This window comes from Lissotriton vulgaris, chromosome 8 (assembly GCF_964263255.1).
Source record: "Lissotriton vulgaris chromosome 8, aLisVul1.2, whole genome shotgun sequence".
In the NCBI taxonomy this organism is placed as follows: domain Eukaryota; kingdom Metazoa; phylum Chordata; class Amphibia; order Caudata; family Salamandridae; genus Lissotriton; species Lissotriton vulgaris.
In genome coordinates, this window is record NC_141696.1 from 1,145,284,745 (window position 1) to 1,145,311,847 (window position 27,103).

General features: G+C 45.2%; 1 protein-coding gene across 3 annotated transcripts in view; it reads left to right on the top strand.

The window, feature by feature from the left end:
* Nucleotides 1–17,967, top strand: part of ZC3H13 (zinc finger CCCH-type containing 13) — a 519,948-nt gene extending 501,981 nt beyond the window's left edge. For all 3 annotated transcript variants that reach the window (XM_086935008.1, XM_086935009.1, XM_086935010.1), the window contains exon 20: nt 17,515–17,967. In XM_086935008.1, the coding sequence (XP_086791134.1) occupies nt 17,515–17,685 (171 nt within the window). In that variant the 3' untranslated portion in view covers nt 17,686–17,967. The remainder of the gene's footprint in view (nt 1–17,514) is intronic.
* The last annotated feature ends 9,136 nt before the right edge of the window (nt 17,968–27,103 follow it).

Consider the following 27,103-nt stretch of genomic DNA (forward strand, 5'->3'; position numbering starts at 1 on the left):
GCTTTGGGGACTGCATCCACGGCCATGAAGGCGTCCAGCGATGCGACATTGCAACAGTTCACGGAACGTATGCCACGAGACAAGAGGGAGGACTTCCAAGAGATCCTCACAGAGGGGATGCTGGTGTCAAACCAGGTCATCAGCGCGCCTGCGGATCTCTCTTTAGGCTTCCCATGGATACTATCATAGGATCAACCAGCGGCGCCATGCTTGGCTCAGGCTCAGATCACTCAAGCCGGAGGCCCAGCAGCGGGTGGCCAATCTGCCCTTTTCTGGGGAAACCCTGTTCGGAAAGCATGCCGATGATGAGATGGCCCTCATGAAGGCGGAGGCAGAGACCCTGACGGCTGTGGGCTTGGAGAAGCCCAAAGAGAAGAAGGCCTACCGCCCGTTCCAGAGACGGTTCGGTGCACAGGGAAGAGAACGAGGTCAGTCTTCGGGACAGCAGCAGCAACAACAGCAGCAGTTCCGGAGACGCTTCCAGAAACGCCAGAAGGGTAGAGGGGGACAGCAGTCCTCTCCAACGAACAAGGGCCCGACCGGGTCTCGACCCTGAGCGGTTACTTCCCCTACATCCGTTACCCGCTCCGGGCGTTCAATTTTTTCTGGCAGAGTGGAGAAAAATTACTGAGGACAAGTGGGTGCTGAATATTGTTTGCAATGGATACAGTCTTCGGTTCACCAGCCCGCCTCCATCAATTCCTCCGGTCAGCTCGCGGTTTCAACTGCTCGAGCTCCAGGCGGAGGCCGATATCCTGTTAAGGAAAAGGGCGATAGAAGACGTACCTCTGTCTCAAAGAGGAAGAGGTCTGTACTCCCGGTTCTTCCTGATTTGCAAGAAGGACAAGAACGAATTCAGGCCCATTCTGGACTTGCGACAGGCAAACAAGTGGATTCGCAGAGAAAAGTTTTGCATGCTGTTGTTGCATCAGATTTATCCTCTGTTGCAACAGGGAGACTGGCTATGTGCAATAGACCTACAGGATGCGTACTTCCATGTGCCCATTGCACACAAACACAGGAAGTTCCTGCGATTTCAAGTCGCCACCAATCATTATCAATACACAGTACTGCCATTCGGGCTGAAGTCTGCGCCCAGAACATTCTCGAAGTGCATGGCAGTGGTAGCAGCACACCTAAGGAAGAACAAGGTGTTTGTCTACCTGGACGATTGGTTGATCAAGGCCTCCTCCTTCTCGGAAGTTCAGGCACACTTCCAGAAGACGTGCGTTCTCTTGAACAAGCTGGGGTTGCACATCAACATGCCCAAGTCTGTCCCGACTCCGGTCCAGTGCAATCAGTACTTGGGAGCCACCATCAATACGCGGTCAGCAAGCGTGTCTCCTTCGGAGGAGCAACGGTTATCACTCCTTCGGAAGGCTCAGGCTCTTATGACCACTCCATCTACAACAGTGAGGACGGTGTCTTCTCCTCTGGGATCGATGGCCTCTTGTATCTTCCGAACGCCACACGCACGGCTGCACATGAGACCGTTGCAGGAGTGCTTGGAGGATCAGTGGGATCAGAAGAGAGGGTCTTGGGACGACAAGATACGACTGTCTCTGCATGCTCTTCAGTCTCTGAAGTGGTGGTGTTCAGCGAGGAATCTCCTCAGAGGGGTCCCCTTCCACAAGGACATTCCCACTCAGACTATCGTGACGGATGCTTCTCTCCACGGTTGGGGGGCACACTCCGGAGACTTACAAATTCACGGAACGTGGTCCCCGATGGAGTCCACTTATCACATCAATTTCATGGAACTCAGAGCAGTTCACTTGGCACTGAAGGCCTTTCATCCGTCCTTGCAGACCAACTCTCTGCTTGTACAGACGGACAATACAACCACGATGTATTACCTCAAAAAGCAGGGGGGCTCGAGATCACGCACTCTGTCGCAGGAGGCGCAGGCGATCTGGCACTGGCTTCTGGCCAGAGGATTGACGATAACGGCTACTCATCTGCCAGGTGTGCAGAATGTTCAGGCGGACGCACTGAGCAGACTGATTCAGGAAAACTATGAATGGGTCATAAACGACGAAGTACTAGGAGAAGTCTTCGCAAGGTGGGGAACTCCAGACATAGATCTGTTCGCCACCGCCGAAAACAGCAAATGCTGAGACTTCGCCTCCAGGTACTACAACAAGGGACGCTGGGGGATGCGCTATGGATCAACTGGTCAAACAGCTTTCTGTACGCTTTTCCACCCATTCCCCTGATTCCATCGGTGCTCATCAAGCTGTCCCGGTCCAGGGCGCGGATGATACTGATCGCCCCGGAATTGCCCAGACAGTGGTGGTTCACGGACCTGCTTCACCGGTCTCTCCTTCCTCACATACGGCTGCCGTGCAGGCCAGACCTTCTCACGAAGTTCGGGGGCAGATGTTGCACCCCAACCTCTCGTCTTTGAGTTTGGCGACATGGCTCCTGAGATAGTGCAATATGGCCATTTGAATCTTCCCGGAGATTGCATGGACATACTGAAGGAGGCTAAGCGACCTTCCACTCGGACTTCCTATGCTTACAAGTGGAAGAGGTTTTGTATCTTGTGCAAGTCCAAGAACTATGAACCTATGATGTGCAAGGAGGACGTCATCCTTCCTTACCTTCTACATTTGGCGCGGTCTGGCCTTAATGTTCATTTCATTAAGGCTCATCTCGCTGCATTGACTGCCTACAGGAAATGCCCTTCACAGACTTCCTTCTTCCAGATCCCTGTGATCAAAGATTTTTTGGAAGGCTTGAAGAAAGTATTCCCTCCTGTCAGGCTTCCTTCGCCTTCATGGGAATTGAATGTGGTGCTGTCCAAATTGATGAAGGAGCCTTTTGAACCTATTCATAAGGCTTCGTTGCAGCACCTGTCCTGGAAGGCGGCGTTCCTCGTGGCCATTACATCGGCCCGCAGGGTGAGTGAAATTCAGGCGTTGTGTTGCCAAGAACCTTATACTGTATTTCATGCTGCTAAGGTTGTTATGCGTACTCACCCTAAATTTCTTCCCAAGGTTATTTCTGATTTTCATGTCAACCAGACTATAACTTTGCCTACGTTTTTTCAGAATCCTTCATCTCCAGCGGAAAGGTCTTTACATTCCCTGGATGTTAGGAGGGTGTTGAAATTTTATCTGGATAAGACCAAAAATATTCGTAGGTCAAACCAATTGTTCATCAATTATGGATCAGTCAGGACGGGTCTTGCTACCTCTAAGCAGTCCATCTCTAGGTGGATTGTGTCCTGCATACAACTGTGTTACCAAAAGGCTAATAAGACCTTAGGGGGTAAACCTAAGGCTCATTCCACCAGAGGCAAAGCTGCCACGACTGCTTTGGTCCGTAATGTTCCAATTGCAGAAATCTGCAAGGCCGCCACTTGGAAGTCGGTCCATACCTTTGCCAAGCATTACTGCCTAGACACTGATGCCAGGCCAGACGCTCAGGTTGGGCAAGCTTCGCTGCGAAATCTGTTCGCACAATAGTGGTGTTATTTCTCGTTTCTCCACCGCCGCTTTGGTGTGGGGATGGGCTTGCCATTCTATTCACTAGATTATGACTTTACACAGAGATCCCCTACTACAGAAGGAGTAGTTTCTGTCCTGTAACTCCAGTTCTGTAGTAGGGGTATCTCTGTTATAGTCAGAAGTGCCCGCCCTCCTCCCCGGTGGAGAGAGATATTCATGTAAGGAATGCTACAGGTCTGGCGTGTTACTCCTTCAAAAAGAACTGAAAGTAAAAGGGACCAGCAGTGCATTCTGGGATACTGTGAAGTTCTGGAAAGTTCTCTTAAATGCACAGTATCCTGTTTTGATCCACATAATGGCAGCCTATGGGGCTTGTCTGTCCATGTCTTCCTCTCTATCATTCCAGAGGGTTTTTGCTGCTGAAGCAAGGGAAATCTGGACAGACTTTCCTGTTTGTGGATTTTTGGTGGAATTTCTAGCTGAAGTACTGGACAGTGTAGCCTGGTTTTATAGGCTGCATTATCTGTCTTTAATTCTCTCTTACGTGTCTGTGCAGTTCTGCATTTCTCGACAATTTAAGAGATTATTTTTGATTGCTCCGGGGTCCACGCACATGGGCGGGACTATTTACTTGATTATGACTATAACAGAGATACCCCTACTACAGAACTGGAGTTACAGGACAGAAACTACTCCTTATTCATGTCCGAGGTCAAAAGGCATAAGATGGGTCGCAGGAGGTCTCGAACCCCGTCGAAGTCAACAACTCCACATACTTCAAGTTCTTCTACTAAGCGGCGCCATGATTCTCGGCATCACTCTTCGATATCATCGCAGGTATGAGATCTCTCATACTCCTTTACTGGGGTTGAATCCGGCCTGAGCACAGTGACTCCACCGGCTCAGAGAGATGCAACGCCTCCTCCGTTGCTTAAGTCAACACGTCGACCTCTGGCTCCAGGGTCTCTGGCGCTGCACTGGAGCTGAACTTGATACCTCCTCGAACAGCTCCAGAGCCTGTGGTACCGGATCCCACTTAACTCACTTTCGGATTTTTAAATGTGTTGTTTACTTGATCGCCAGATCTGTGAACCCTACTGGGGCTCCTGTTGGCCCCATTGGTCCATTGGCATATTCCCGGGAAGGTTTTCTACCTCACTTTCCTCAGGCAACGCTCTTGCCTTTTATGCCGATGGCTCCAGAGAGTTGGCCTCTTCCGACGCCGAGGTTATTGATGCTGTTGCTGTCTTTGGAGTATCTTGCACCTTTAGATGGTTCATCCCCAGCGCTGTCTGGTCCCGAATCGGTGCCTACTCTACCTCGGCCAGCTTCGGCTCCTGGTCCCTTGGACCTCTCTTCCCGAATCTTGAAGTCACTGGCGCCTTGTCTGGCACTGCCAACGCCGATTTTTGAGGATGAGATCTCTGATAGAGGCTCAAAGGCTGTTGGAGGAAGAAAAGTTCAAGGAAGAACTTGGAGGGGCTGAGGAAGGAGAGATTGTTGATCCTGACCCGGATTTTGAGTATTTTTTCAGAAGGCTAGTGGCCTGGGCGCCTCTACTGAGTGAGCGCTTGCATTACCAAAGGGCCTACCGCCGACGGAGGTGACTACATACCACACTGTGATTACAAAGGCGGCGGACCTCTTGGAATTGCCTCTTCCAAAAGTGGAGTTAAAATCAAATAGTCTTATGGAAGTTCTTCATTCCTCTGCCTCTGTGTCAGAACCTTTGCTCAATGAGGCATTGACAGACCCATGCTGGCAGTATCGCAGAAGCCAATTTTCACTCCAGACGTTTCTAGGTAAGTGGCAATGAGATACAAGGTGACTCCTGAGGAACCTGCATTTCTGCCCACCCATCCTTCGCCGGAAAGCTTGATGGTCCAGGCTTCATGCTCTTCAAGGCTGTTGGCAGGTTCCTTCCCATCTGCGCCTGCTGATAGGGAGTAAAAGCACATGGAGCATTCGGCGAAGAAGGTTTTCTGTCGGAGTATGGCCCTTCAGTCCACAAATGCCACATCTTTTGGGTCATTACATCCGTTTAATCTGATCTGGACACGGTTGACTGTGTAGCCAGAGCAATGGGATCGTCTGTGGCAACGAGGCATGCTTAGTTGCGTGGTTCAGGATTCTCGCCTGATGCCCAAGCTACATTGTTGGATTTGCCCTTTGATGTGTCCTTCCTGTTAGGGGCTAAAGCAGATTTGGTGCTGCAGCGCTTTTAGGACAGCAAAGTAAGGCAAGGTGTTTGGGGTTCAGACTCAACCCAGGAGCTTTAGAAATTTCCACATGTTTCGTGGCTTTGCAAGAAACTTGCCCTTTTGTGTCAGGCAACAACTGCAGCAGCAGCAGGCAAATCCCTAGTACATGTCCTGTAAGGTAAAGGGCAGAGGTCATCTGCGGGGTGTTACACGACAACAAGGCGTCTCCTCTTCTGCCTCTCCAGCCGTTGTTGCAGGGAGGCAGCTCTAGCTCTGCCATCCTAGAGCATGCTTGACACGTAGGAGGTTGGTGTCCCATTTTCTACAGCATTGGATGTCTGTTAATACAGATCCCTGGGTTTTGAATATTGTATGGAATGGGTAGACCCTATTCTTCCATGATATTACTCCCTGCTTTCCCTCCGCGTCAGGGCTTTTGCTCGGAAGAGCATCTACTGCTTCTCCAACTGGAGGTTCTGTCATTGCTGCAAAAGGGTGAAATTCCGTAGCAGGAAAATGGGTCAGGAGTGCTACTCTTGGTACTTCCTGATACCCAAAAAGGATGATAGTTTACGGCCGATCATCGACCTCAGGGTTTTGAATTTGTACCTCAGACAGAAGAAATTTAAAATGTTGACTATGGCTCAAGTTAGTCTTGCATTGGAGAAGGAAGACTGGATGGTGTTGATCGATTTACAGGATGCGTATTTTCACATTCACATCCTGAATTGGCATCAGAGGTATCTCCGTTTTACGGTGGGGTCTCCAGATTATCAGTTTGCGGTCCTTCCGTTCGGCCTTTCTTCCGCACCTTGGGTCTTCACAAAGGTTATGGCGGTTGTGGCAGCTTATCTCAGAAGGTCAGGAATTCTGGTCTTTCCAGGTCTGGACGACTCCCTGCGCAAGGCAAAGTCATCAGAGATGGTGCTGCATCATTGCAGGTAATAGCACAACTGTTGTTCAAGTAGGTGTTTTACATAAATGAACCCAAATCTCACCTGGTGCCCTCTCAGTGGATCCTGTTCATTGGGTCAATACTGGACACTACTGCAAGTCGTGCCTTTCCGCCTCCACAGAGTATTCAAGAAATCCAGGGTATTTTTTCGCTCTTTCAGAATGGAGCGACTTCGTCTTATGTTCCAGGTCTTGTGCCTGCTCAGTCTGTTTGCTTCCTGCATACTGTTGGTCAAACCTCCACACTGGCATACGAGGGCCCTCCAGTGGTGCTTCCGCAAGTAGTGGTTTCAACGCGACAGATCTTGAGGAGGTGGCCAGAATCTCCAGAGACACTGCAGAGGACCTGCTATGGTGGCGTGGTCCAGGCAGCCTGTCTCAAGGTAAGCCGTTTCACCCTCCTTTTCTCGTGGCCTAGTATTAACGGATGCCTCAACTCTAGGTGTGCAGCTCATCTGGGAGATCTGAAGATCAAAGGTCTTTGGTCTCCAGAGGAAACACTGTTTCACATCAATCTTCTAGATTTGCGGGTGATACGTGCCTTCCTTCCTTCCCTTTGTGGTATGTCGGTTCAAGTCCTAAAGGACAAAATTACCGCAATGTGGTAGATCACCTAACTGGGAGGGGTAGGGTTGTATCTTCTCTGCAGAGAGGATCTATATGCGTAATGGCAAATCATCTGGCTGATGAACTGAATGTGCGCGTGGACAGTCTGTCGGCAGTAATCAGCTGATCACGAGTGGCGTCTCCATCCGGAGGTGGTCCTTCACATTTTCAGTGTGTGGGAGGTTCCCTAGTTGGACCTATTTGACACTAACGAGGATGTGCACTTCCTGTCATCCTGCAGTCTCCAGTATCCGAATCGGGAAGCGTTGGGGGACGCATTTCAGTTAGATTGGGGCTCACAGCTTTACGCGTTTCCTCCCATACCCTTATTTCCTAGAGTTCTGAGGAAGATTTTATCAGACTGGGCCCAAGTCATATTGATTGGCCGCGAAGGGTGTCGTACACAAACCTCCTTTACCTCTCATTGCACCCTCCGATCCGTCTCCCTCTCAGGGCTGACCTCCTCTCGTAATCAGTGGCAGCTTCTACACCCCCATCTCCGGAGCCTGCACCTTCATGCCTGGAGATTGAACGGCCAACCGGAGTTCTTGCTCTCTCCCACCGGTTGTGGTGGACGTTATATTATCGGCCAGGAAACACTCCACCAAATCTGTCTATTCTGGTAGGTGGGCCAAATGTGTTAAATGGTGTGAAGATAAATCAATTGATCCCTTAAAGGCCCATTTATCTGATGTTCTGAGTTTCTCTCTTTCCCTGGGGAAACATGGTTGCACAGTAGCTACTGTTGGAGGCTAACTATCTGCCTTGTAAGCTTTTCTCTGTATAACCAGATCAACCCTCGTTGCTTAAATCGCCCATAGATGAGATTTATTAAGGGTCTCCTAAATAAGTTTCTTCCCACTCCTTTTATCATGCCTCAGTAGGATTTGAATTTGGTTCTCCCATTTTTGATGGATTCACCTTTTGTCCCTTTGCATAGCAGTCCCTTAAGGTTTCTAGCTTTTAAAACTATACTTTTAGTGGCAATCACTTCTGCTAGGCAGGTGAGTGAATTGGTCTTTTTTTCTAAGCCTCCTTTTGCATCATTCCATGTGGATAAGATGGTTCTTAGGGCCAGAGCTGCTTTCCTGCCTAAGGTGATCACTCCTTTCCACTTGGGGCAGTCCATCACCTTACCCACGTCTATCTTCCCTCCTCCCCTTCCAAGGAGGGGCTATCCTGGACCCCAAGAGGACAGTCCGCTTCTACTTGGACAGAACCAACGACTTCAGGTTGGGTGATCAACTATTCATTGGTTATGTGTGCAAAATAAAGGGCAAGGCTGTCCACAAGAGAAAGCTGTCCAGGTGGATTATCCTGTGCATCAAGATCTGCTACACCTTGGCCAAGAAGGAGCCTCGTGAAGGTATTTGTGCTCCTTCTACCAGAGAGAAGTTGTCTTCGGCTTTCGCTAGAGGTGTCCCTGTTGTTGACATCTTCAAGGCGGCAACTTGGGCCTCCCTCCACACGTTTGTAAAGAACGATTGTCTGGATTCGGAAGTGAGGAGGGACGGTAATTTTGCTCGACCTGTGATGCAGGATTTTTTGGTATAGGCAGGCAGGACCCTCCTCAGGGAGCAGGACTGCTTGGGGATTCAATTCAAAAGTTGAGGAATCCACTGGCAGGTGTATCCATCAGAAGAACAAGTTACTTACTTTTGGTAACGCTTTGTCTGGTGGATACAGTATCTAGCTGTGGATTCCTCACTGACCAACCCGCCTTCCCATTGCCTGACTGCGTATACCGAAAAGTTATCAATGTGTATTGTAGGTGATTTATTGTTGGAATCATGAGGTAGTTGGCATTGGGAAATGTCTACGATGAGAAATGTTCAGGTTTGGTGGTCTTTGTCTACTGTGTATTCTTGTGGAAGTGTAGTTGGGTCACCCGTTCGCCTCGAAGGCACTGAAAAGATGAGAAGAACTAACGTCAGCACGCTGACTAGGTCTTCAATGGTGCCAATGTCACTTGTGGATCCATTCCATTGTGACACCCTCGTCGATGGAGAGCTGAGTAGAAAAGTTTCCATCGAAATGCTGCTCATTGGGGTAATTCAGAAGGTGAGGAATCCACAAGCAGATACTGTATCCACCAGAAAAAGCGTTGCTGAAGATAAGTAACGTGTTCATTGTCCTATACTATTTTTGGAATGTCCTTTACTGGGGATTAGCTGTTTGGACCTACACTTGACCAAACACTAGAACAAATGAAGGAATCGAACAACATGGTGGCGTTGCAAACAAGACGTGCCTTAAATTGAGGCACACATCCTAACAAACCAGGGCAGGGTTGTTATTCCTACAGCACACGGGTCCAGAGATCAGGCTCTGGGGTTTAGTAGCCTTTCTCGGGTCAAGTTAGTCACCCGTCAAGCCTAAGACAAACCATTTGAGGTAGAGAAAATTCAAGAGAGCACTCTTAGTTTCTCCCTGCCAGGTACAAAATTGCATATTAATTCTATCTCCTTAGCATCCAACACCTCCAACACATATAAGAGGCAGAATAAAGGTGGTATCTAAATCAGTGAAAGTCTATAAAAGAGAAGTGGGTGATTAAGTAAAACATGGTTACTATATATAATTCTTTTGGTATCCTCAATCTGAAACCTAACAGGCAATGCTACAGGCAAGATCACTTGAAGAACAAACTATAAATTATAAAGTAAGCAATAAAAAGTACCACGTCTAGAAAAGAGCCGAGGAGTGTATTTGGTTTGTTTCATGATAACAAATTTTGGTTTGTGGTTTGTAAACACATGTTCAAAGATTCCAATTGATAATATACCACAAGGTCATAACATTCTTCTGGGATGATTTTCTGGCAATCCCAGGCCTGATTTCCACTTGTGCTCTGTGCACACCCCAAACTAGGTGTGATACATCAGTTGTGATGGTGGCAATTGGACCTGGATCTTCAAATGTCTTCCTTTCAGCATATGTGTGCTTGGCCACCATTGCAACTATTTCCGTCCTTTGTTTGTTACAACAATTAAATGCTCTGAAACCCCTTCACCCGCAGCCATTGCCTGTTTTACTACTCCTAAATTAGTCTCATATGAAAAACCGAATATGGTGTTGAATGACAAAGCCATCATTCTAACAGTTTCATTACTGTTCTCACTTCCAGAGACTGAGATGTGTAGTGCAGGAGAATTTGGACCTACATTGCTCTGACTCTCGAAGATTGGTGTGGACCAGTGCCTTCTCTTTAATCAAACCTGCTCCTAGTAATGTTTTATTTCTAGTGTAACGGCAGTTGTTTCAGGTTGACTGTGGAGCCTAGTTTGGTTGATTACAGTACAACAGTTACAATATCATTTTGGCATTACAGAAACAAATTCCCCTTCACCAACAAATCGCCTAAGTACAAGTGCACATGGCTGGCTGAATGTGTTAAATGTGCGTCTACAACCGTGTGGCATTTTGTGAACACCCTTGGTGCAGACTTTATGCCAAAAATAGATCTATATTTCACAAAAAACACAAAATGACAACTCATGTAAATGTGTGTGTCTTGTAAAGCGCACTGCTACCTGGAGGCGTCCTGGCGCTATAGACCGCTGGGGAACCCGTCCTGGCTTTCCCTGTGAAATGATCCCTCCTGGGTATCTCCAAGGTGAAACCAGGCATCCCCGGCGTTTGTGGGGATGAGGCAAGCTAATGCCCACGGTTGACGAGTGTGTTCCCTGGTTAGAGTAGGCACTGAGGCGAGAATTATCGAGTCTGCTGACCCTGGTTCACGACTCTGCCGCCCTCTAACCAGTGAGCCACACCACACCACTCTTGCATCCAGACATCACCATCCCATGCCTGTAGAGAATCCACTGTTGATGAATGGTAAGCCGAATTTGCTTACTCACCCAGCCTCCAATGAATCTCATTATAATAAGCAAATTCACAGTGTCAAAAGAAAATTACATTAAATCTAATTGCACCACGGTGACCACTTCAGACTTGGTGCTTGTATCTATTGCATCTGTTCCAGAACACCTTCAAAAACATATCTATTAGCAATTCAGGAATGAAGGGTTTGACACCCAAACCCTCAGTTTGCTACTGACACTATGACTCCTGAATTATTAGAATTTCATTATTTAGATTTGCCACGAGAATGTTTAAACAGTGTTAACGTGGCAAGAAGATCACCCACTTTGTTTTGCTATGCTGCAAAATTATTAATATATAGAAATGAGTTAAGGGAAAAAAACACTTTTTAAATAAAATGTGGTCTTAGCTAATGCTTCCAAAAGAGTTTACTTATCAGCCATTGCAGTGGATACAAAGGGGTGTACATTATACAAAGATATTTTATATAAAAAATGTCAATAATCTTTTGGATGATACTAAAATATAATCCTACCTCCTGCTCCTCGCCCGCAAATTAGCACCACCTCCTAAATGGAAGTTCAATTTAGTGTTAGCTAGACTAATGAAAGCTCCTTATGAATCTTTGCCTAAAATAAACCTCAAACAATTAACCTTGAAATGGCTTTCACAATGGCTTGAAACTCTTTGTGATGGGTAAGAGTTGCAGCCATTATTGGTCAAGCATTTTTACTTGGTAATACCTAAAGACAAAGTCCATATGAGCACACATCCAACAGTTCTACAAAATGTTTTCTCTCTATTTCATATCAGTCAAACCATAAAGTTACCAGCCAAGTATTCGCATTAAGAGCTTTACATTTATCAGTTATGTAGAAAATACAAGGATTATTGGAATACTTTTTGTAGCACATGCACCACTTAATTTAGGAAGTGATTTTATTATGGGAACTAATGCTGGATAGATTTTACAAACATTATAAATATACTAGAAAATAAGAACCTTGAGTTAAAACCCAGAGTATCTTCAAGAAAGAAAGTAGCAAGATTAACCTTTATCCGTAATGTATAGATAATGGATATATATCTACAGCAGCTACATAGTACTTGCAACAGACGTTTGCTAAACACGATTTGGTAAATATTCTTTCTTAAAAGGAATGTATTGTAGGTCAAACAGTTGGGAAAATAAAAATGTTTAGCACTCCTCTTCCTTCAAACCGTCCTCCACATGAGATAATACCTCTACTTTTATTTATTTTTGAGTTTTTTAGAGTGCGAACCAGACCCGTGAGGATATCGGAGCACTTTACAGGATTGACAGGTGGTAAAAACAATCTTAGGAATGGTGTATATAATTGGGATAGGAACAGGTAGATACATTATACAAGGAAAGATATAATAGGCAGTAACATATCCCGGATACAGTTGGGATAAAAACAGGTAGATACATTATATAAGAAAACCGCTGTCTCAATTCCCAGGTGGGATGCCCAGAAGTGCCGGATAGGTATCATCCGGAAGAACCATGAGTAATGCTGAAGTAGAAGGAGAAACAAAATCACTGAGGTGATTGAAATGCAAGCGTTAGGAGAGGAATTTGTCCATAAGGAATGTTTTGGCTTCTTTTTAAAAATGTGCCAAAGATGCAATGCTGGGCAGGAGTGAGTTCCATATTCTTGGGGTGGCCCCATAGAAGGCCCGATTGTAAGTCGTTTTTTTCTGCAAGCGTGCAGGTCTCCGGCGGATCGTGAGTTTCTGGCTCGTCCTGATATCACGAGTTTCTGGGCGAGAAAAGCTAGGCAATTGGAGTATAGAGCCTTGTGAGTGATGCAAGCCATCTTAAGTTGGATTCTGGACTCGAGAGGAAGCCAGTTTAGAGCTTTAAGGTAGGGAGAGATATGGTTGAATTTCTTTGAACGTGTTAGGAGTCTGGCGGCGGCATTGAGGCAGGCTTTCAATGGGGCCAAAGAGTTCTTGGGTAGACCTGCGAGGGTAGAGCATCCATATTCTATTCTGGAGGTGACTAGTCCCTGGGTTGCCATTTTTAGGTCTGTGGTGTCGAGGAAGGGTTTCAGGTGTCTGAGGTAGCTCGGGTGAAATCTAGGAGTTTTGGCCATCGAGTTGATATGGCCATGCATATTCAAGTTGCAGTCTAGAATTATTCCCAGGGATTTAGCAGAGTCCACGATGGTAGGAGGGCAGTTTAACGCTGTGATAGCCTTGATCCATTCCTGAATGTCTGAATTGGATTCGGGTGGGGGAGATACAGAGAAATTCAGGGGGGTTTTTGCGTTAAGTTTGAGCTGGGTATAGGTGAACCAATGCACCGTCCGCTTAAGGAGTGAATGTCCTCGGGAGAAGATATTTTAATGTAGATCTATGTGTTGTCGGCATACATGTGGCAGGCGATGTTGGCGGTGCGTAGCACCTCTGTGAGGGGTTCAAGGTAAAGATTAAAGAGGGTAGGGGACAAGGTTGATCCTTGGGGGACTCCAACCGTGATCGGAGAGGGGAGCAGATAAGGTACAGTTGATTAGGATTCTCTGTGAGCGATTCTGGAGGAAGGACCTAAACCATTCAAGAACAGTGCCATCCAATCCCATCCGGAGTTTGAGGCACTCCAGGAGAGTTTCGTGGTTGACCGTATCGAACCCCGAGGATAGGTCTAGGATGATTAGTTTTGCCTTGATCAAGGGCTTGGAGGGCATCATCCACGATGTGGAGGAAGGTGTTTTCCGTGCTGTGTCCAGGTCTGAACCTGGATTGAAAGTCAAGTAGGTGGTAGTTGGTAATGTGTTGGCTCAACTGCTGTTGCACACATTTCTCCAGAACTTTCGGTCGGAGTGGTATGTTCGATATTGGTCTATAGTTGTCAGGGGAAGCAGGATCCAGCGTAGGTTTTTTTAAGATAGGGATGACTTGTCGGCTTTAAGAGAGTCCGGTATCGATCCCTGTAGTAGGGATGCGTTGATTATTGCAGTCCAAGAAGGGATGATCGCCTGAGAGGCGGCGGCTAGTCAGCTAGAAGGGAGAGGATCATTGTAATGATTGTTCGGGTTTAAGGAGGATAGAATTTTCGAGACAGAGTGTTCGTCATAGACTTTAAAGTTGGACCAGTGCGCTAGGTTTTTGGGTGAAGTGTGGGAGGGCAGTGCGGAGAGAAGAGGGAAAGCAGGCGTAGTTTGGGAGTCCATTGTGGAATTAGGTTTGTTTCTTAGGGCAGTGATTTTGTCAAAGAAGGAGGAAAATTTCTAGCATGATATTAGAGATTTAGGGGTTTCTTTGGCGGTTTTAGCCAGTTTGTTCGACTGTTGTTTGACCAGATCGAATAGCTTGCGAGGTCTGTTCTTGGCGTTCTCCAGTTCTGTTCTGAAGAATTCTTTTTTTGCGTTGAGAATTTTCCTATTGTAGGCTTTTTCTGGACTGACTGAGAGGTTTTAGATGGGCTGTTGACGGGTGCCGTTTCCAGTTAAGTTCTGACTGCCGGAGGGAACTCCTCTCTATGTTGAGGGAACCATTGAACCAGGGGTTCCTTTCTTTGATCTGGGTTCTTTTTAGTTTTAGCGGAGCAAGGTCATCGAGAATGTTGGATATAGCTGTGGAATAATGATCAGTGAGGTTGTTGACCGTAGTGAGATTGGGGGAGGGGGGGGGCAGACTCACAGCGGGCAGCAAGTTTCACATGGTCAAGGTTCTTGGTGTCTCTAACCCAATGTTTTTGAATCACTGGTTGTGGTGTCCAAGTCTTGTGGGTGCTATGCAGAGGAAGGTGATAGCGTGGTGGTCAGACCGTTCACATGGGTCTATAGAGATATGTTTGACTGCTGAATCCTTGGCAATGATCCAGTCTAGAGTGGCGCCTTTCGAGTGAGTTGAGAGTGAGCAGGCTTGGGTAAGGGCTTGGTCGCCCAAGAAGTCTCTGATGGCATTGACCTGAGGGTACTTGGTATCATTCCAGTGCAAGTTGAAGTCGCCAAGGAAAATGGCATTTGAGTTAGGGGAGGCCTTGGCTGCGATGATTTCCATGAGGTCAATGAAGGAGTCATTCGTGCCTGGGGGGTGGTAAAAGATGTGCAGTCTGCACAGTTGGGTGGTGGTGTTGCATATGGAAAGTGCAAGGTATTCGCAGGAGTCTGTAGGATGAGCCACAAGTTCAGTAACATGGAGGTTAGAGCGGTAGATGCAGGCAATGCCTCCCCCTTTTTTATGGGATTGCCTGTCCAGCCTTACGATGTTGTAATTGGGTGGGGCTAAGAGGTCTAGGCAGGGTGATGAGGATTCATTGAGCCAAGATTCAGTCAAGACCGCGAAGTCAGATTTATGGCTAAGGATGAGATTGGCGACATCAGAGGCATGCTTTACTGCTGAGCAGCCGTTAATTAGGAGGCCTGATAGTGGGGGTCGGAGTGTATCTTGAGTAGGGGCAGAGATGGGTACTAGCGCTAGGTTGCTGTTGATCACTCCTCTGTCGCGGAGGGTAGATCTGTTGGGGTTGGTTGCAACCGTGCGGATAGGGTGTTTGTCACTCAGATCTGGGGGGTATGGGCTAATCAGGGCAGAATCATAGCTAATGAGGTCTAAAACTTCTTCTTTCCTCATGAGGTCTAGAAGGCTAGGCGTTAAGGGGGCGGTTTGTAGGTATGGAGGAGGGCCAGAGTTTCCTCCTCTGAGAGGTGGCAAGGCTGCTTTCAAGGGAGCAGGTGTCTCCGGAATAGTGGTAAAGGGTGAAAGGGGGGCTCGGAGGAGGGGGGGGGGGAGTTGAGTTCTGCAAGAGCTTGAAGTTTGGAGGTTCTTTAGATCCAGAATGGAGTTGTGGATGCTAAGGGTTAGTTCGGTAACTCTGCGCTGGAGAGTATCCATATCCCTAAAGGAGAGATGATCTTGCGGGCAGGGCGCCGGAGGAGTGGGAGCGATTCTGATGGGATGTGCTGGTAGCCCAGTACTGAGGCTGAGTCGGCCAGTGTCATGAATCCTTGCCTGACTTTCGATATCCCTATGAGAGGGAAGATTTTGCGGGCAGGAGGTTAGAGCTTTGGGAACCCATCTGTTGACGAGAGCTGGTAGCATGGTAGAGGAGCTGGGTCGGCTTGAGTAGAGAGTCCTAGGTGGAGTTTCAGAAACCATGAGAGAGGGAAGAGCTTGCAGGCAGGCAGGTCAGAGGTTTAGGCACGCATCGGTTGGTATGTGGTGGGGCTAGGTCGACCAGTGTTGTGAGCCCTAGGAAGGATGGTTTGTGACAGGCTAGGCACCATTGGCGGATTGGGCGAGGGATGGTGCGGGAGGAGTGTGGACGGAGGTGGTTTGTGCACATATTCTGTAAGGAGGGTGAAGAGGTCCGCAAATTTATTGAGGTCTTTGGGTGGAGCTTAGATGAGGATGATGCCATTTTTGTGTAGGGTGATGGTGAGATCGGCACGCAGGTTTGCAGAGGGTACGGTTCTGAGTTTATAGCCGAATGGAATGTGCCTGGCTTTGTGGACCTTAAGGAGGTTCGAAAAGGCTTTGCGCCATAAGGATGTTTTCCTGGAGTAGAAGATGAGGTCATTATTGACTGTGCACTTGTCCGAGCTGAATCGCAGGTCAGAGACCAGGGTCTCGGATGACTTTTCAGAATGGAATGTTTTAAGGATTTAGCGGCGGTTTTGGAGAGATTAGGAGGATAACCATGGTTTAGGTGTGGTCACCCATGGAGGTCAAGCAGGGTCCTCCCTTGCTGGGGTGAAGTGGGGAGGCTCCTGCCTTAAAAGGAATGTATTGTAGGTCAAACAGTTAGGGAAAAAATGTTTAGCTCTCCTCTTCCTTCAAACCGTCCTCCACATGAGATGATACCTCTACTTAAGCAGTGCACAGCATATGTGTGTAGAAGAAGTTTGTGCTGCAAAAGAAACTCTTTTTTACCTCTACCTGTAATTCTAGTGTTGCAGCTTCAAGCTCTTATTCACGTGACCCGCACACTTTCCCAGTCTGTGCTATTCATAAGATTAAAAAAAAAAAAACACACAACTAAATATGAAGGGCATGTTTGGGGGCATTGTGGGCTTGACATCACAGTGAGTGGTACTGGCTACACTTCTGGTCATCACCCAGAGTGGAACAAAATGAATGTCTACTTCAGGACTCGGGCACTAGAGTGCAGAACAAATCACAGCATATGCACCTAGAAGAAGAGTTCAAAGCAGCAAAACTAGAATTCTAGGTTAATAACTATACTTCTGCCTGTTGATATTCTAAATATTCCTATTTATGTATTCCGCAACTTGTTTTAGCAAATATTCACATCATAATGTCACACTCAGGGCTGTGTTTTGGCACAAAAGCTAAAATATGACGTAATATTCCATTATTACTTAAGGGCGATTCAGTCTTACAAAATATTGGTAGAATGATTAGAAATGAACCCCCTCTGTATTCTCATAAGCCTTAACGATATATACAGAAATTCATTTTAAAACGTTTTTTTTCTATCTCAACAGGGTACTATAAAACAGACATACTCCAATCCTCCAGTGGTTGACAGTGACCTGTTAAGGCTCAGTCTCCGGTTATTCAAACGAAAGACTACATGTTCTGGACCTGGGCCGGAAAAATCAGAGGAGGCCAAGCATCCGCCTTCAAACATAAAGACGGAGCTCTGCGTTTCTTAGCACTGCATTCCCTTCCTATGGAAGTCCACTAAACAGCCAAATCTATTGATTTGGTCATTATTTTACAATGTTTTGGCAGGAGAGAGAGCGCTCAAAGAATGTCTGCATATGGGCCAAGAAGCTACTTGTAAAATCTGTTTTGAGTGCATCTTAATGAATCCCAAAGCAAAGGTCCGGTTCAAATCGTTTAACTCCTAAAACAGCTGTAAATAACACAACCAGTCTTTAATGTCTTGCATGTGAAATTCAGGAAAATAAAATATACATATTTGTTTCAGTCCAAAACAGAATTTTTGTAGTCTGTAATTGATGTTCTTGCAAATGAAGACTTTGTAACCACTTGAACATTTTTATGTAATGCATCACTGAGCTATAGCTACTATAAATTACAGCATCGTTTTCATGCCATTGGCAGATAACCTTAGCCGTTGCATGACATAGGCAGATAACATTGGCTATATATATATATATATATATATATATATATATATATATATATATATATATATATATATATATATATATATATATATATATATATATATTCATTAATTCATGAACCTGGTAGCAGCGCCCTTGGCCTTGTGGTGGGAGGAGATGTGTTTCCGGACACCATTCCTGTGACTTCTAATTTGAGGCGTGATTACTGACATGTCTCAATTGTGTTGGCTCTGACCCTGGCCAAGTGGCCACCTAAGAACTGGATGCCAGAATCTGTCTCCACTTCCTTCTTAATTTTAAGTAAGATCAATTGGGTTAGGGGGTGTGCTAGGTGGGTAGAACGCAAGGCAATATCGCTGCATTGTAAGTGGAAAAATACCTAAATTCCTGGCTCAGGGAGTATTTAATGGTTGCCCCGGAACTGGAGAGGGTTATTGATGGTATTCGAGTGCTTCAACCAGCTACGAGGTGACGACTAACTCCGCCCAACACTGTAAGACTAGAGACAAGCCTACCTGTTGGCGTAAACTTTGCCTAAGCATTCTTCCTTAATTTTGTACCATAGCTTTGGTCTACACCAGTGAAAAATGAAGCAGAACGAAAATGCATATTGTATTTTGTATTACAAAAAAGTGTTCATACGGCAGGCACTAAGCTGTTAAATAAAAGCCACGTAATGTTGGCATCTGTTTGCAGTGCTGTGTTCCACACGAAAGGCTTCCTGTCTTTTCTGTGTGGGATTTCCTATTAAAGTATTACCTCCAGATGCCCTCAGATGAGTTACATCTTTGTTTCAGCATTCTCATTGGAAAATCTACAAGTTTGATCTTTTACTGTTTTCTGCTCTTTTCAGTATTGACTGTCTTTTCAGGGACTTCGCAATGGAAAATAACTGGATCATTTTTAACTTAGCCTGAAATTTAAATATGAATTTAAAATGCCCCCAAGTCAAGTCCCAAATGGCATTTTGGTTTTTAGTCTCACAATTCAGCACATTTAAGTTAAAATTGCCTATTATATTGCAGAAGAGGACTACACGATTGAATGCAAAACAGCCACGGACAAAATAATGTTGCCATTGGTTGGATCTGTTCTCATGAACAATCCACCATCAACCACATTGCCTTCCTTCGGCCTGAATGTCACCAAATTTTCTCTCCATTCTGCTAAAGTTAAAACCTGGTCTTGCAGTATTTATTTTGCAGTTTTATTGTGACTCTACATCTTCAATTGCTAGTTGTTAAATTTTTCAAGCAGTCTTCTGTACATGTTGTGGTTATTACAATGACAAGCTTGTATATCTTGATAACTAAAATTAGATGTTTGAGCAGTATCATCCATTTGCCCCTGTCTTCATTGCAATTATTTGTTTTTATTAAAACAATTTAGTAATGAGTTGTCATTTTTTTATTGGTATGGGCTTTAAGAGGTTCCATGTTCTAATAATCTTCATGGACTGGTCCAACTTTTTCAATACTGTCATGCGGTATTCAGCATTTCATAGTTTCCTGGTGGAATCAGTTGCCATTAGAATCAAACGTATATCCACTTACAAAACAGATATTACATGCTATTTCCAATTTTTATTTGGCACTGAAATTGGCACTGTTACTTTGAACCATTGCATGACAGTGACATTTTATTTTTGGATATGTGATTAGTGTTGGAGTATAATGTGTATGCATTTATCCTTAACTTATTCTATTTGCAGCAGATGTTTTTGAAGATATATATAGACAATTGGATTTCTTACATGTCAATAAAATGTTCTGCCAGTGCCAGCTGTATCCTATTTTTCTCGGATTTGCTTCACTGCCCTAGTTGAATTGGAGTTGGTTTCATAAAATTACTGCACTGCCTGATGAAGTTGCAGAGTGTGATACACCGGATGGATCCATTAAGATTTACCACCAGTTATTGTCATGAAGCTATTAAAACCATCCAAGCCACTGCCACTTATGTAAAATGCTATTTACTTTCCCTAACCATCCTTGAAAGGAGGATGACAAGCGGTTTTCCGTAGCTTTGTGAAAAATGTGTATAACTTTGCAGTAATTGAAGTAGATATTTAGTCAGGCACACCACCTCTGGTGTGCTTTTCATCCTGTATATTTTATTCACAAACGTAAGCGCCCATAATTGTTGAGTGCTTCTCTTCCTGGCTAGTCTTGGTAATTTGTGCTAGTAGTAGACTTACTACTTGACTCCTCCTTCGATCAACTCCAAAAAAATGAAGAACGTTATATGAAGAAAACTTTTGGAACCCACCACTAGATATTGAATTTATGCACAGCATGGGAGTCTAGAAAAGTTTCAACTCCGAATTGTTCCTACTAATTCTTGCAGCATTATTTTTTTTAGTTGATTCACATGCTTTGCATATTCAGTAATCTGCTGTTTGGATGCCGAATGTCCACGCGTCAGGATGCAAAGAGCATTGAACCAGTATTGCAGAGTGTAGGGAACCCGGCTTTTGTTGCAGTTATCCCCCCACTTTGTTCCTGCTTTTTAGCTACTAGCTGCTGATTTTCGACTCTTACAGCGCACTGAGGCCTGTTAACCAGAACTGTGTCAGTGCTCCTTCCCTAAAACAAGGTCAAGTCTAATTGTGCTACAATTGGCTAAGGACTAATGGTACTCCATGTACCTAGGGCATGGGTACTAAAGAGGATCTCTAAAGGCTGCAGCATATCTTATGTCATCTTAAGGGACCTGCATACAAATTTCTCACAGACTCCCCATGCAGGCTGCGTGACATGGTGCAAACCATGAGGGAAAACCAGACATGACACACTCTTGTGTGTCATGCCAAAGTCACTGCATCTAATATGTGTACGTCACCCCTACAGCACGCCTTTGAGCCCTAAGGCAGGGTGCATTTTATTTGTTGTGAGGCCAGATCTGTGTGAGCAGATGCCCCTATGATGTCTAGTTCTGGTACTAGTTATTGTAAGTGACCAGGGAAGCCATGTTAAAAACATGTGATGGACACTGGTGAAGACGAGTTCCGCAGCTACATGATGGCTTCACTAAAAATAAGGATATTTGGGATCAAACATCTTGTATTATTAAACACACACTGATGCCAGTGTCAGATTTACTAATACATGCACACCGAGGTCACCTTTGAGATGCCCCCTGAAAACCTACCAGCCCCTGGTGTGTTGGTTGACTGGGTTCTGCCAGCCTGCCACCAGATAAGAGTGTCTGAATACCAATGGTGAGACTTCGAAGAAAAAAAAGAAGGTTAAGGAAAATGAGAAACAGGAGGACCCGTCCTCCACAAGTAAACCTATAACCTGTTTTGGCCAAACAAATTATTTTTCCTTTCCCAACTAGATGGTAAATATGTTTTTAGCTTTATAACGAAAACACTGTTTTCCTTTAACAACCCTCATCCACCAGGGTTGCCCCTTGGTGGCATGCTTAATCATCTGGTTTTTCCCGTCCTGCTGCGGTACGGGGCGTGCTGTGACCTACGGGGACGTGGGAGTACGTTCAGTTGGCACTATGTGTGGATAAAGTGGGGGGGGGGTCTGATTGGGATTAAAAAAAAAGTTAAAAATACCTAGACAGTATGAAAAAAACTTTATTTTTGCCCCTGTCTGATATAGTTAAAATATGGGGAATTGAGAACTTGAAGCTAACAATGTGCCTATATTCCACTGATCAACGTGTTTCTAGCCCTATCCCAAGGCTATTCTTCCGGATCAAAGATTGATTGAAGATTCATTGGTACCACTCTAGTGTTAGTAATCAATGTAAACCTTTTTATAAATGTATACCGCTCCCATTTGTGTTGAAATAGCCATAGATTGATTAGTAATTGTAAGGGAAACAAAAAGCATGATTTTTAAAAATAAAAAACGACATTATAAGCTCCTGATCCTGTGCCCCAATTATGTATGTACCTGTGTAGAGAAACCGTGATTTCCCCCCCCCCCCCCATAAAAAGTGATCAATTCTAGTGCGGTCATGTGATAATATCGTAACATATAGGACATTCACAAGATCTACAAACCTATAACATGAATCATGAACATTCGTGAAATGGTAAAAAAAAACATACATTATCGTTCCCTCTTAATTGCAACATGAGACCAATACGGGAGGAAGGGACGCCTGTAGTCACTCTGATTAAGAAAGATACATCAGACATAATGCCCCGTCAATAAAGCAGTACTGAAGGGCTAGGAAGTGTTTATGCAGAGGTATGGCGGTTGCATACTGTAATTTTTGCTCAGATCGACTATGCCGTACTCGCGGCCTCAAGGCTACTCACTCGCATCAAGGTGAGTGCCTGCCCGTGTCTCTGACGATGACAGAAGCCCACAGTAGCAGGCTCCTTTTAGTTCGAGACAGGTCAGCCGTGGCGCCCTCATGCGCGAGAACGCTAGACCGATGACTTACCGAAATGTCCGCCATCACTGACAATACTTCCTGCTATGCTGTCGGCGTTAGTAAACCTTTTTGGGGAAGGTACATTCGTTACTGTAAAACGTTATTTGAAAAATAGAAACATGTTAGAAAACAAACGGTTTTATATAAAAACAGAACCCATACGGAACAAAAGGAATTGGGGCAAAAATAGTTGATGTTCTTAATTCTGAATCCACAATGATCTATATGTAAACTTTTTTTGCCATCTTGTGTTGAAAAAAAGGTATGGCAATTTGGGATAACAAAAACCAAGATATATCTATGTAAAACGTTTCATGAAAATGTTTTCTCTAAAATAAATGAGCCGCCTTTCTAAAACAAAAATGGTATGGGGTGAAGAACTTGTATGTGTGTGAAAACATTTGTTGACATGTTCTTATTGGGGATCGCATATGTGGGTTATGAAAATGGGTGGATGGTGTGTATGTGTATATATATATATATATATATATATATATATATATATATATAACAGAACCATCCTTTCGAGAAAAGATCAGAGGCCACGCAGGGAGTTCAGAGCAGGGCACGAGTCCCAGCGACGGCGAATGCATTTCGGCATAGGAGCCTTCCTCAGCGCCCATTGCTGTAAAGAATACCTACCTCTTACACTCCTCCTGTGTCAAATACCTGCCCACACCACAGTCTCCTCCCCCAACTGCTGTCCGCACACCAATGGCAGTTTGTGTGAGGTGTATTGAACTTCAAGTCCCAGCAGGCACTATATCTGCGTTGGTTGGGTTGGGGGAGTGGGAAAAATCATCGGATCGGTGCTGGCTTCAGGTGAGTTGGGCAGCTCAAGTATCTGGTGAAATTGCGGCGTCCGCCCTTGGTCCCCATGTATACTGCAGCTCCCAGTCGCTATGGGTGTATATGTGTATATACATATGTGTGTGTGTAAAAGAGAATATATATCACCCTCATCTTATTATTTTTCACTGATAGGTTCTACCAGTTTGGCCTATACGTAATATAACCCTTTTATAGATTGTAGAGGAAGTGCATGATTATCTATATTTAAGGTGACCAATTACTTAGTGAAATGACCCCAGGGGATATTTTCGTTGAGACCAAACGTGCGTTCTTTTTCAGAAAGGTGAGATTCTTGCTGTAGCTGCACAAAGATAACCCAATTGAAGCCATTAGTCGTGTGATTATGTTCAATGTCATGGGATGAAATTTTTCTGATGGCCCGTCTTGCTGGAATGTTCACAAATTCTCACTTTTATTTTTCTAGTGGTCATGCCAATGTAACGTTAATTACATGGGCAGGTTACCATGTAGACCGCGCAATCTGTGTTGCAATTTGTGAAATGTCTCCGATCCCAAGTGGTATTTTCATCAACTTTGATAGTGCATGTTGTTTTTGTAAGGGGGCATACTCTGCCGTTCCCACAGGGATGGTGCCCCTGCACTGGAAAAAGGTGTGTTTGAGTATCCTTCCTACCGTTGGTTATAGACCGTGTGTGTACAAGGAGGTCTCTGAGACTCTGCTCTCTTTTGTATGAGAACATGGATTTCCGGAAATGGCGGGTGCCACTGTTGGTGCGCCAATGTTTATTGATGATTTTACTTATCTGATTTGAGGCTGTGTTAATAGGTTATAATTCAGATCGGGAGTTCCTCCTGTTTTTTTTAGGGGGGGGCCTCAAGGAGGGGTTCTCTGTGGTTATTCTTAGCTCTTTTTTCATTGCTTTTGTAAGAATTCTTCTCTGGTAATTCCTTGCTTCCCATTTTGATGATAAAACTTCAGCTTGTTGCTTGTAGTCCTGCATGTTGGAGCAGTTATGTCTGATTCTTAAGAATTGTCCGAATAGGAGATTTTCCTTCAAGTGTCTTGGATGCAAGATTTCAAACATGGAGGCATTTTTTGCCTAGGTTTTATGTGGGTGATAGTCTTCAAACTACCCTCAGTGGATATTTAGGTCAAGGAAAAGCAGATCTGCATTTGAAATGGTGTGGGTACATTTCAAATATGTATTCTGCACAGTCAACCACTGCCTCGGCTTTCTTCTCATCTGCTTGCCAAATCGCCAGAACGTCATCAATATAACGTTTCCACAGCTTGATGTGGTCAAGGTATGGATTTTGATGGTGAATGATTTTTTCTCCAGGTGGTGTACATCTAGACCTGCTATGCCTGGAGCAAAGGTACTACCCATGCTTGTCCTGTGCTTCTGCAGGTATAGGGTGCCTTCAAATCTTGGTGTTTGAGAATCCTATTCTACTTCGAAAAGTACATTCTCTATGATGGAGAGTTTCTTCATGAGGGTGGCTGGTATATAGGCTTTTGATCTTAAGCCCTATAAGCAATTGTGTCTCAGGGGCAAAACTGATATTGTAAAGGAGTCTTTGGACATCTTTTGTATCCTTGAGGGAAGTATCTGTGTTTTGTATGATTGGTCGTAGAATACCATCTGCAAATTTACATAAGGGTTCCAAAATGGAGACTATCCCTGACTCAATAGTCCGCCCTAGTGGAGGAGATTGATTTTTGTGTATTTCTGGAATAGTTTAAAAGTATGGGATGATGGGAGATTTATTATCTAGGAAGTCACCCTCCTGGTGTGAAATCCAGATGCGAGATAAGGCTTCTTCCGTCATCATGAGGCTGTGGATCCTTATTGATTCTGTTGGGTTTTCTTGGAGAAGCTTGTAGTTCCTAGAGTCGCTCAGGAGGCGTAGGCATTCAATGTGGTAGGCGTCTGTTGTCTGTAACACAACTGTTCCCCCTTTGTCTGCTGCTTTATTACCATTGTTTTGTCTTCAGTAAGTTCTCTGATTGCTTGCTTCTGTTCCTTGGTGGTATTTTGAAAAACTTTGAGTTTCTGGATTGATTTCTCCGATTTCTTTCATGACTGCTTTTTCAAAAGCCAAAATCTTGATGGGAATTGCCAATGTTGGGCTGAAGGTAGATTTCATTCTCAGTTCAGTGCCTCCTTGCCTTTCTGTATCTCTTGGTTTGTCCTTGAAATATGCTCTTAGTTTGAGTTTTCTAATAAATTCGCTCATTTCACAGCTCAGTTTGAATTTGTCCAATTTGGCCGTAGGTACAAAACTGAGGCCTTTCTCTAAAATCTGGGATTGAGGTAAGGTGAGTGACTTGTTGGTTAGATTGACTGCTAGGCTGGACGGTTGCTTGGGCCGGCTTGGTTGTGGTTTGTCATACTCCATGTGGACACTATGGCTGGTTCTTGTTCTGTGGTCCATTGGACCTGTGTCTTCTGCGACCTGCCTCTGTCATCCAGGGTGTGCCCCTAAAAAAGGAACATACTTGTTCTCTTGATAGTTTGTGTAAGGCGGTCGGGCACCCTAGGTGTGAAAAGGTTGTACTTGGTGTGGGTGGGGCAATAGTAGAAAGGTCCAGGGTATGTGTGACCTTGATGGGGGGGGCGCAAGTTCTCCTTTGTGTATGCCTGTAGTTCTCTCTCCTTCTGTGGGAGCCTTTATTATCCATGCTTGAGCCCGAACTATTGGGTCCTGAATCTGAAGACTCTCTGTGAATGTTAAACTCTGAATTCCTCCCTGATGGAATGTAATTGTTACTAATGTAGGTGTAGACCTTTTTGTGACTGAACTTGCCAGTATCTTTTTTGAATTTGTGGAATTTGCTTTGTTTTAGTGACATCTCAAGATCATTCATGGATTTTACTTCCTCCTATCTCTTCTTTAGGACTCGTATGTTTTTAGGCTTACCTCTATCTGTTGGATTTCACACTTCATCTCCTATGATAGGCGTGTTGCTGTCTTGATAATGAGGATTAACCAGTCATGTGTACAGTGCCATGATATAAAAGACCAGTTGTTTTCAAAAGCTTGTTGGAAAATGAATGATTGGACAAGTTAATTACCTTCGGTAATGATGCATCTGCTAGAGACACAGTCTAGCCGCAGAGTCCTTAACTTAAAATATCCCCAGACGTCAGAATGGATCCTGAAAACTTCGTGCTGGGGGCGGCCGCGGAGCCCCTCCTGGCGCGCTGACGTCTGTTTTCATCGGAGAGACTTTTCTGTGCCACATCGTCTTTTTAACTTGTGACCCGCACCTGTATTTTTAGTCCTCCTCAGCTGATCTAGAGCTGCGCTGCCACTTTTATTTCTCCCCGCAATTGCCCTCTTGCCTCTGTCGTCGCTGTGCCGCTGTACTCCCCGTTCCACCATGAGCTGATTACAAGCTCGATTGATGTCGAGGGAGTCTATTGGCCGCGACACTTGCTAGGGGCTATTCACTCACTTCCAGTTGCAGGAGGTGAGCGGTCTAGCGCTCAGACGTCCTCCCCCTCCTTATAGCCCGATGCAAAAACCGACGTGCGCAGCGGGTGCGACGAAGGCACGCTTAAGGCAAGCCCGTCTGACCCCGTCCGCGCCCTGCCGGGACCAGGGGACAGTTCCCCTGTTTGTCGGGTCTCTACTTGGAGGTATTCAGCGGAAGAACTGCGCACATTGCGTGGCACAGGGCCCCTTACAATGCCTAGGCCGGCTATTTACAACCTTGAATGCCCTAGACAAACGCTACTTCCCACAGGCATCCCTGCTA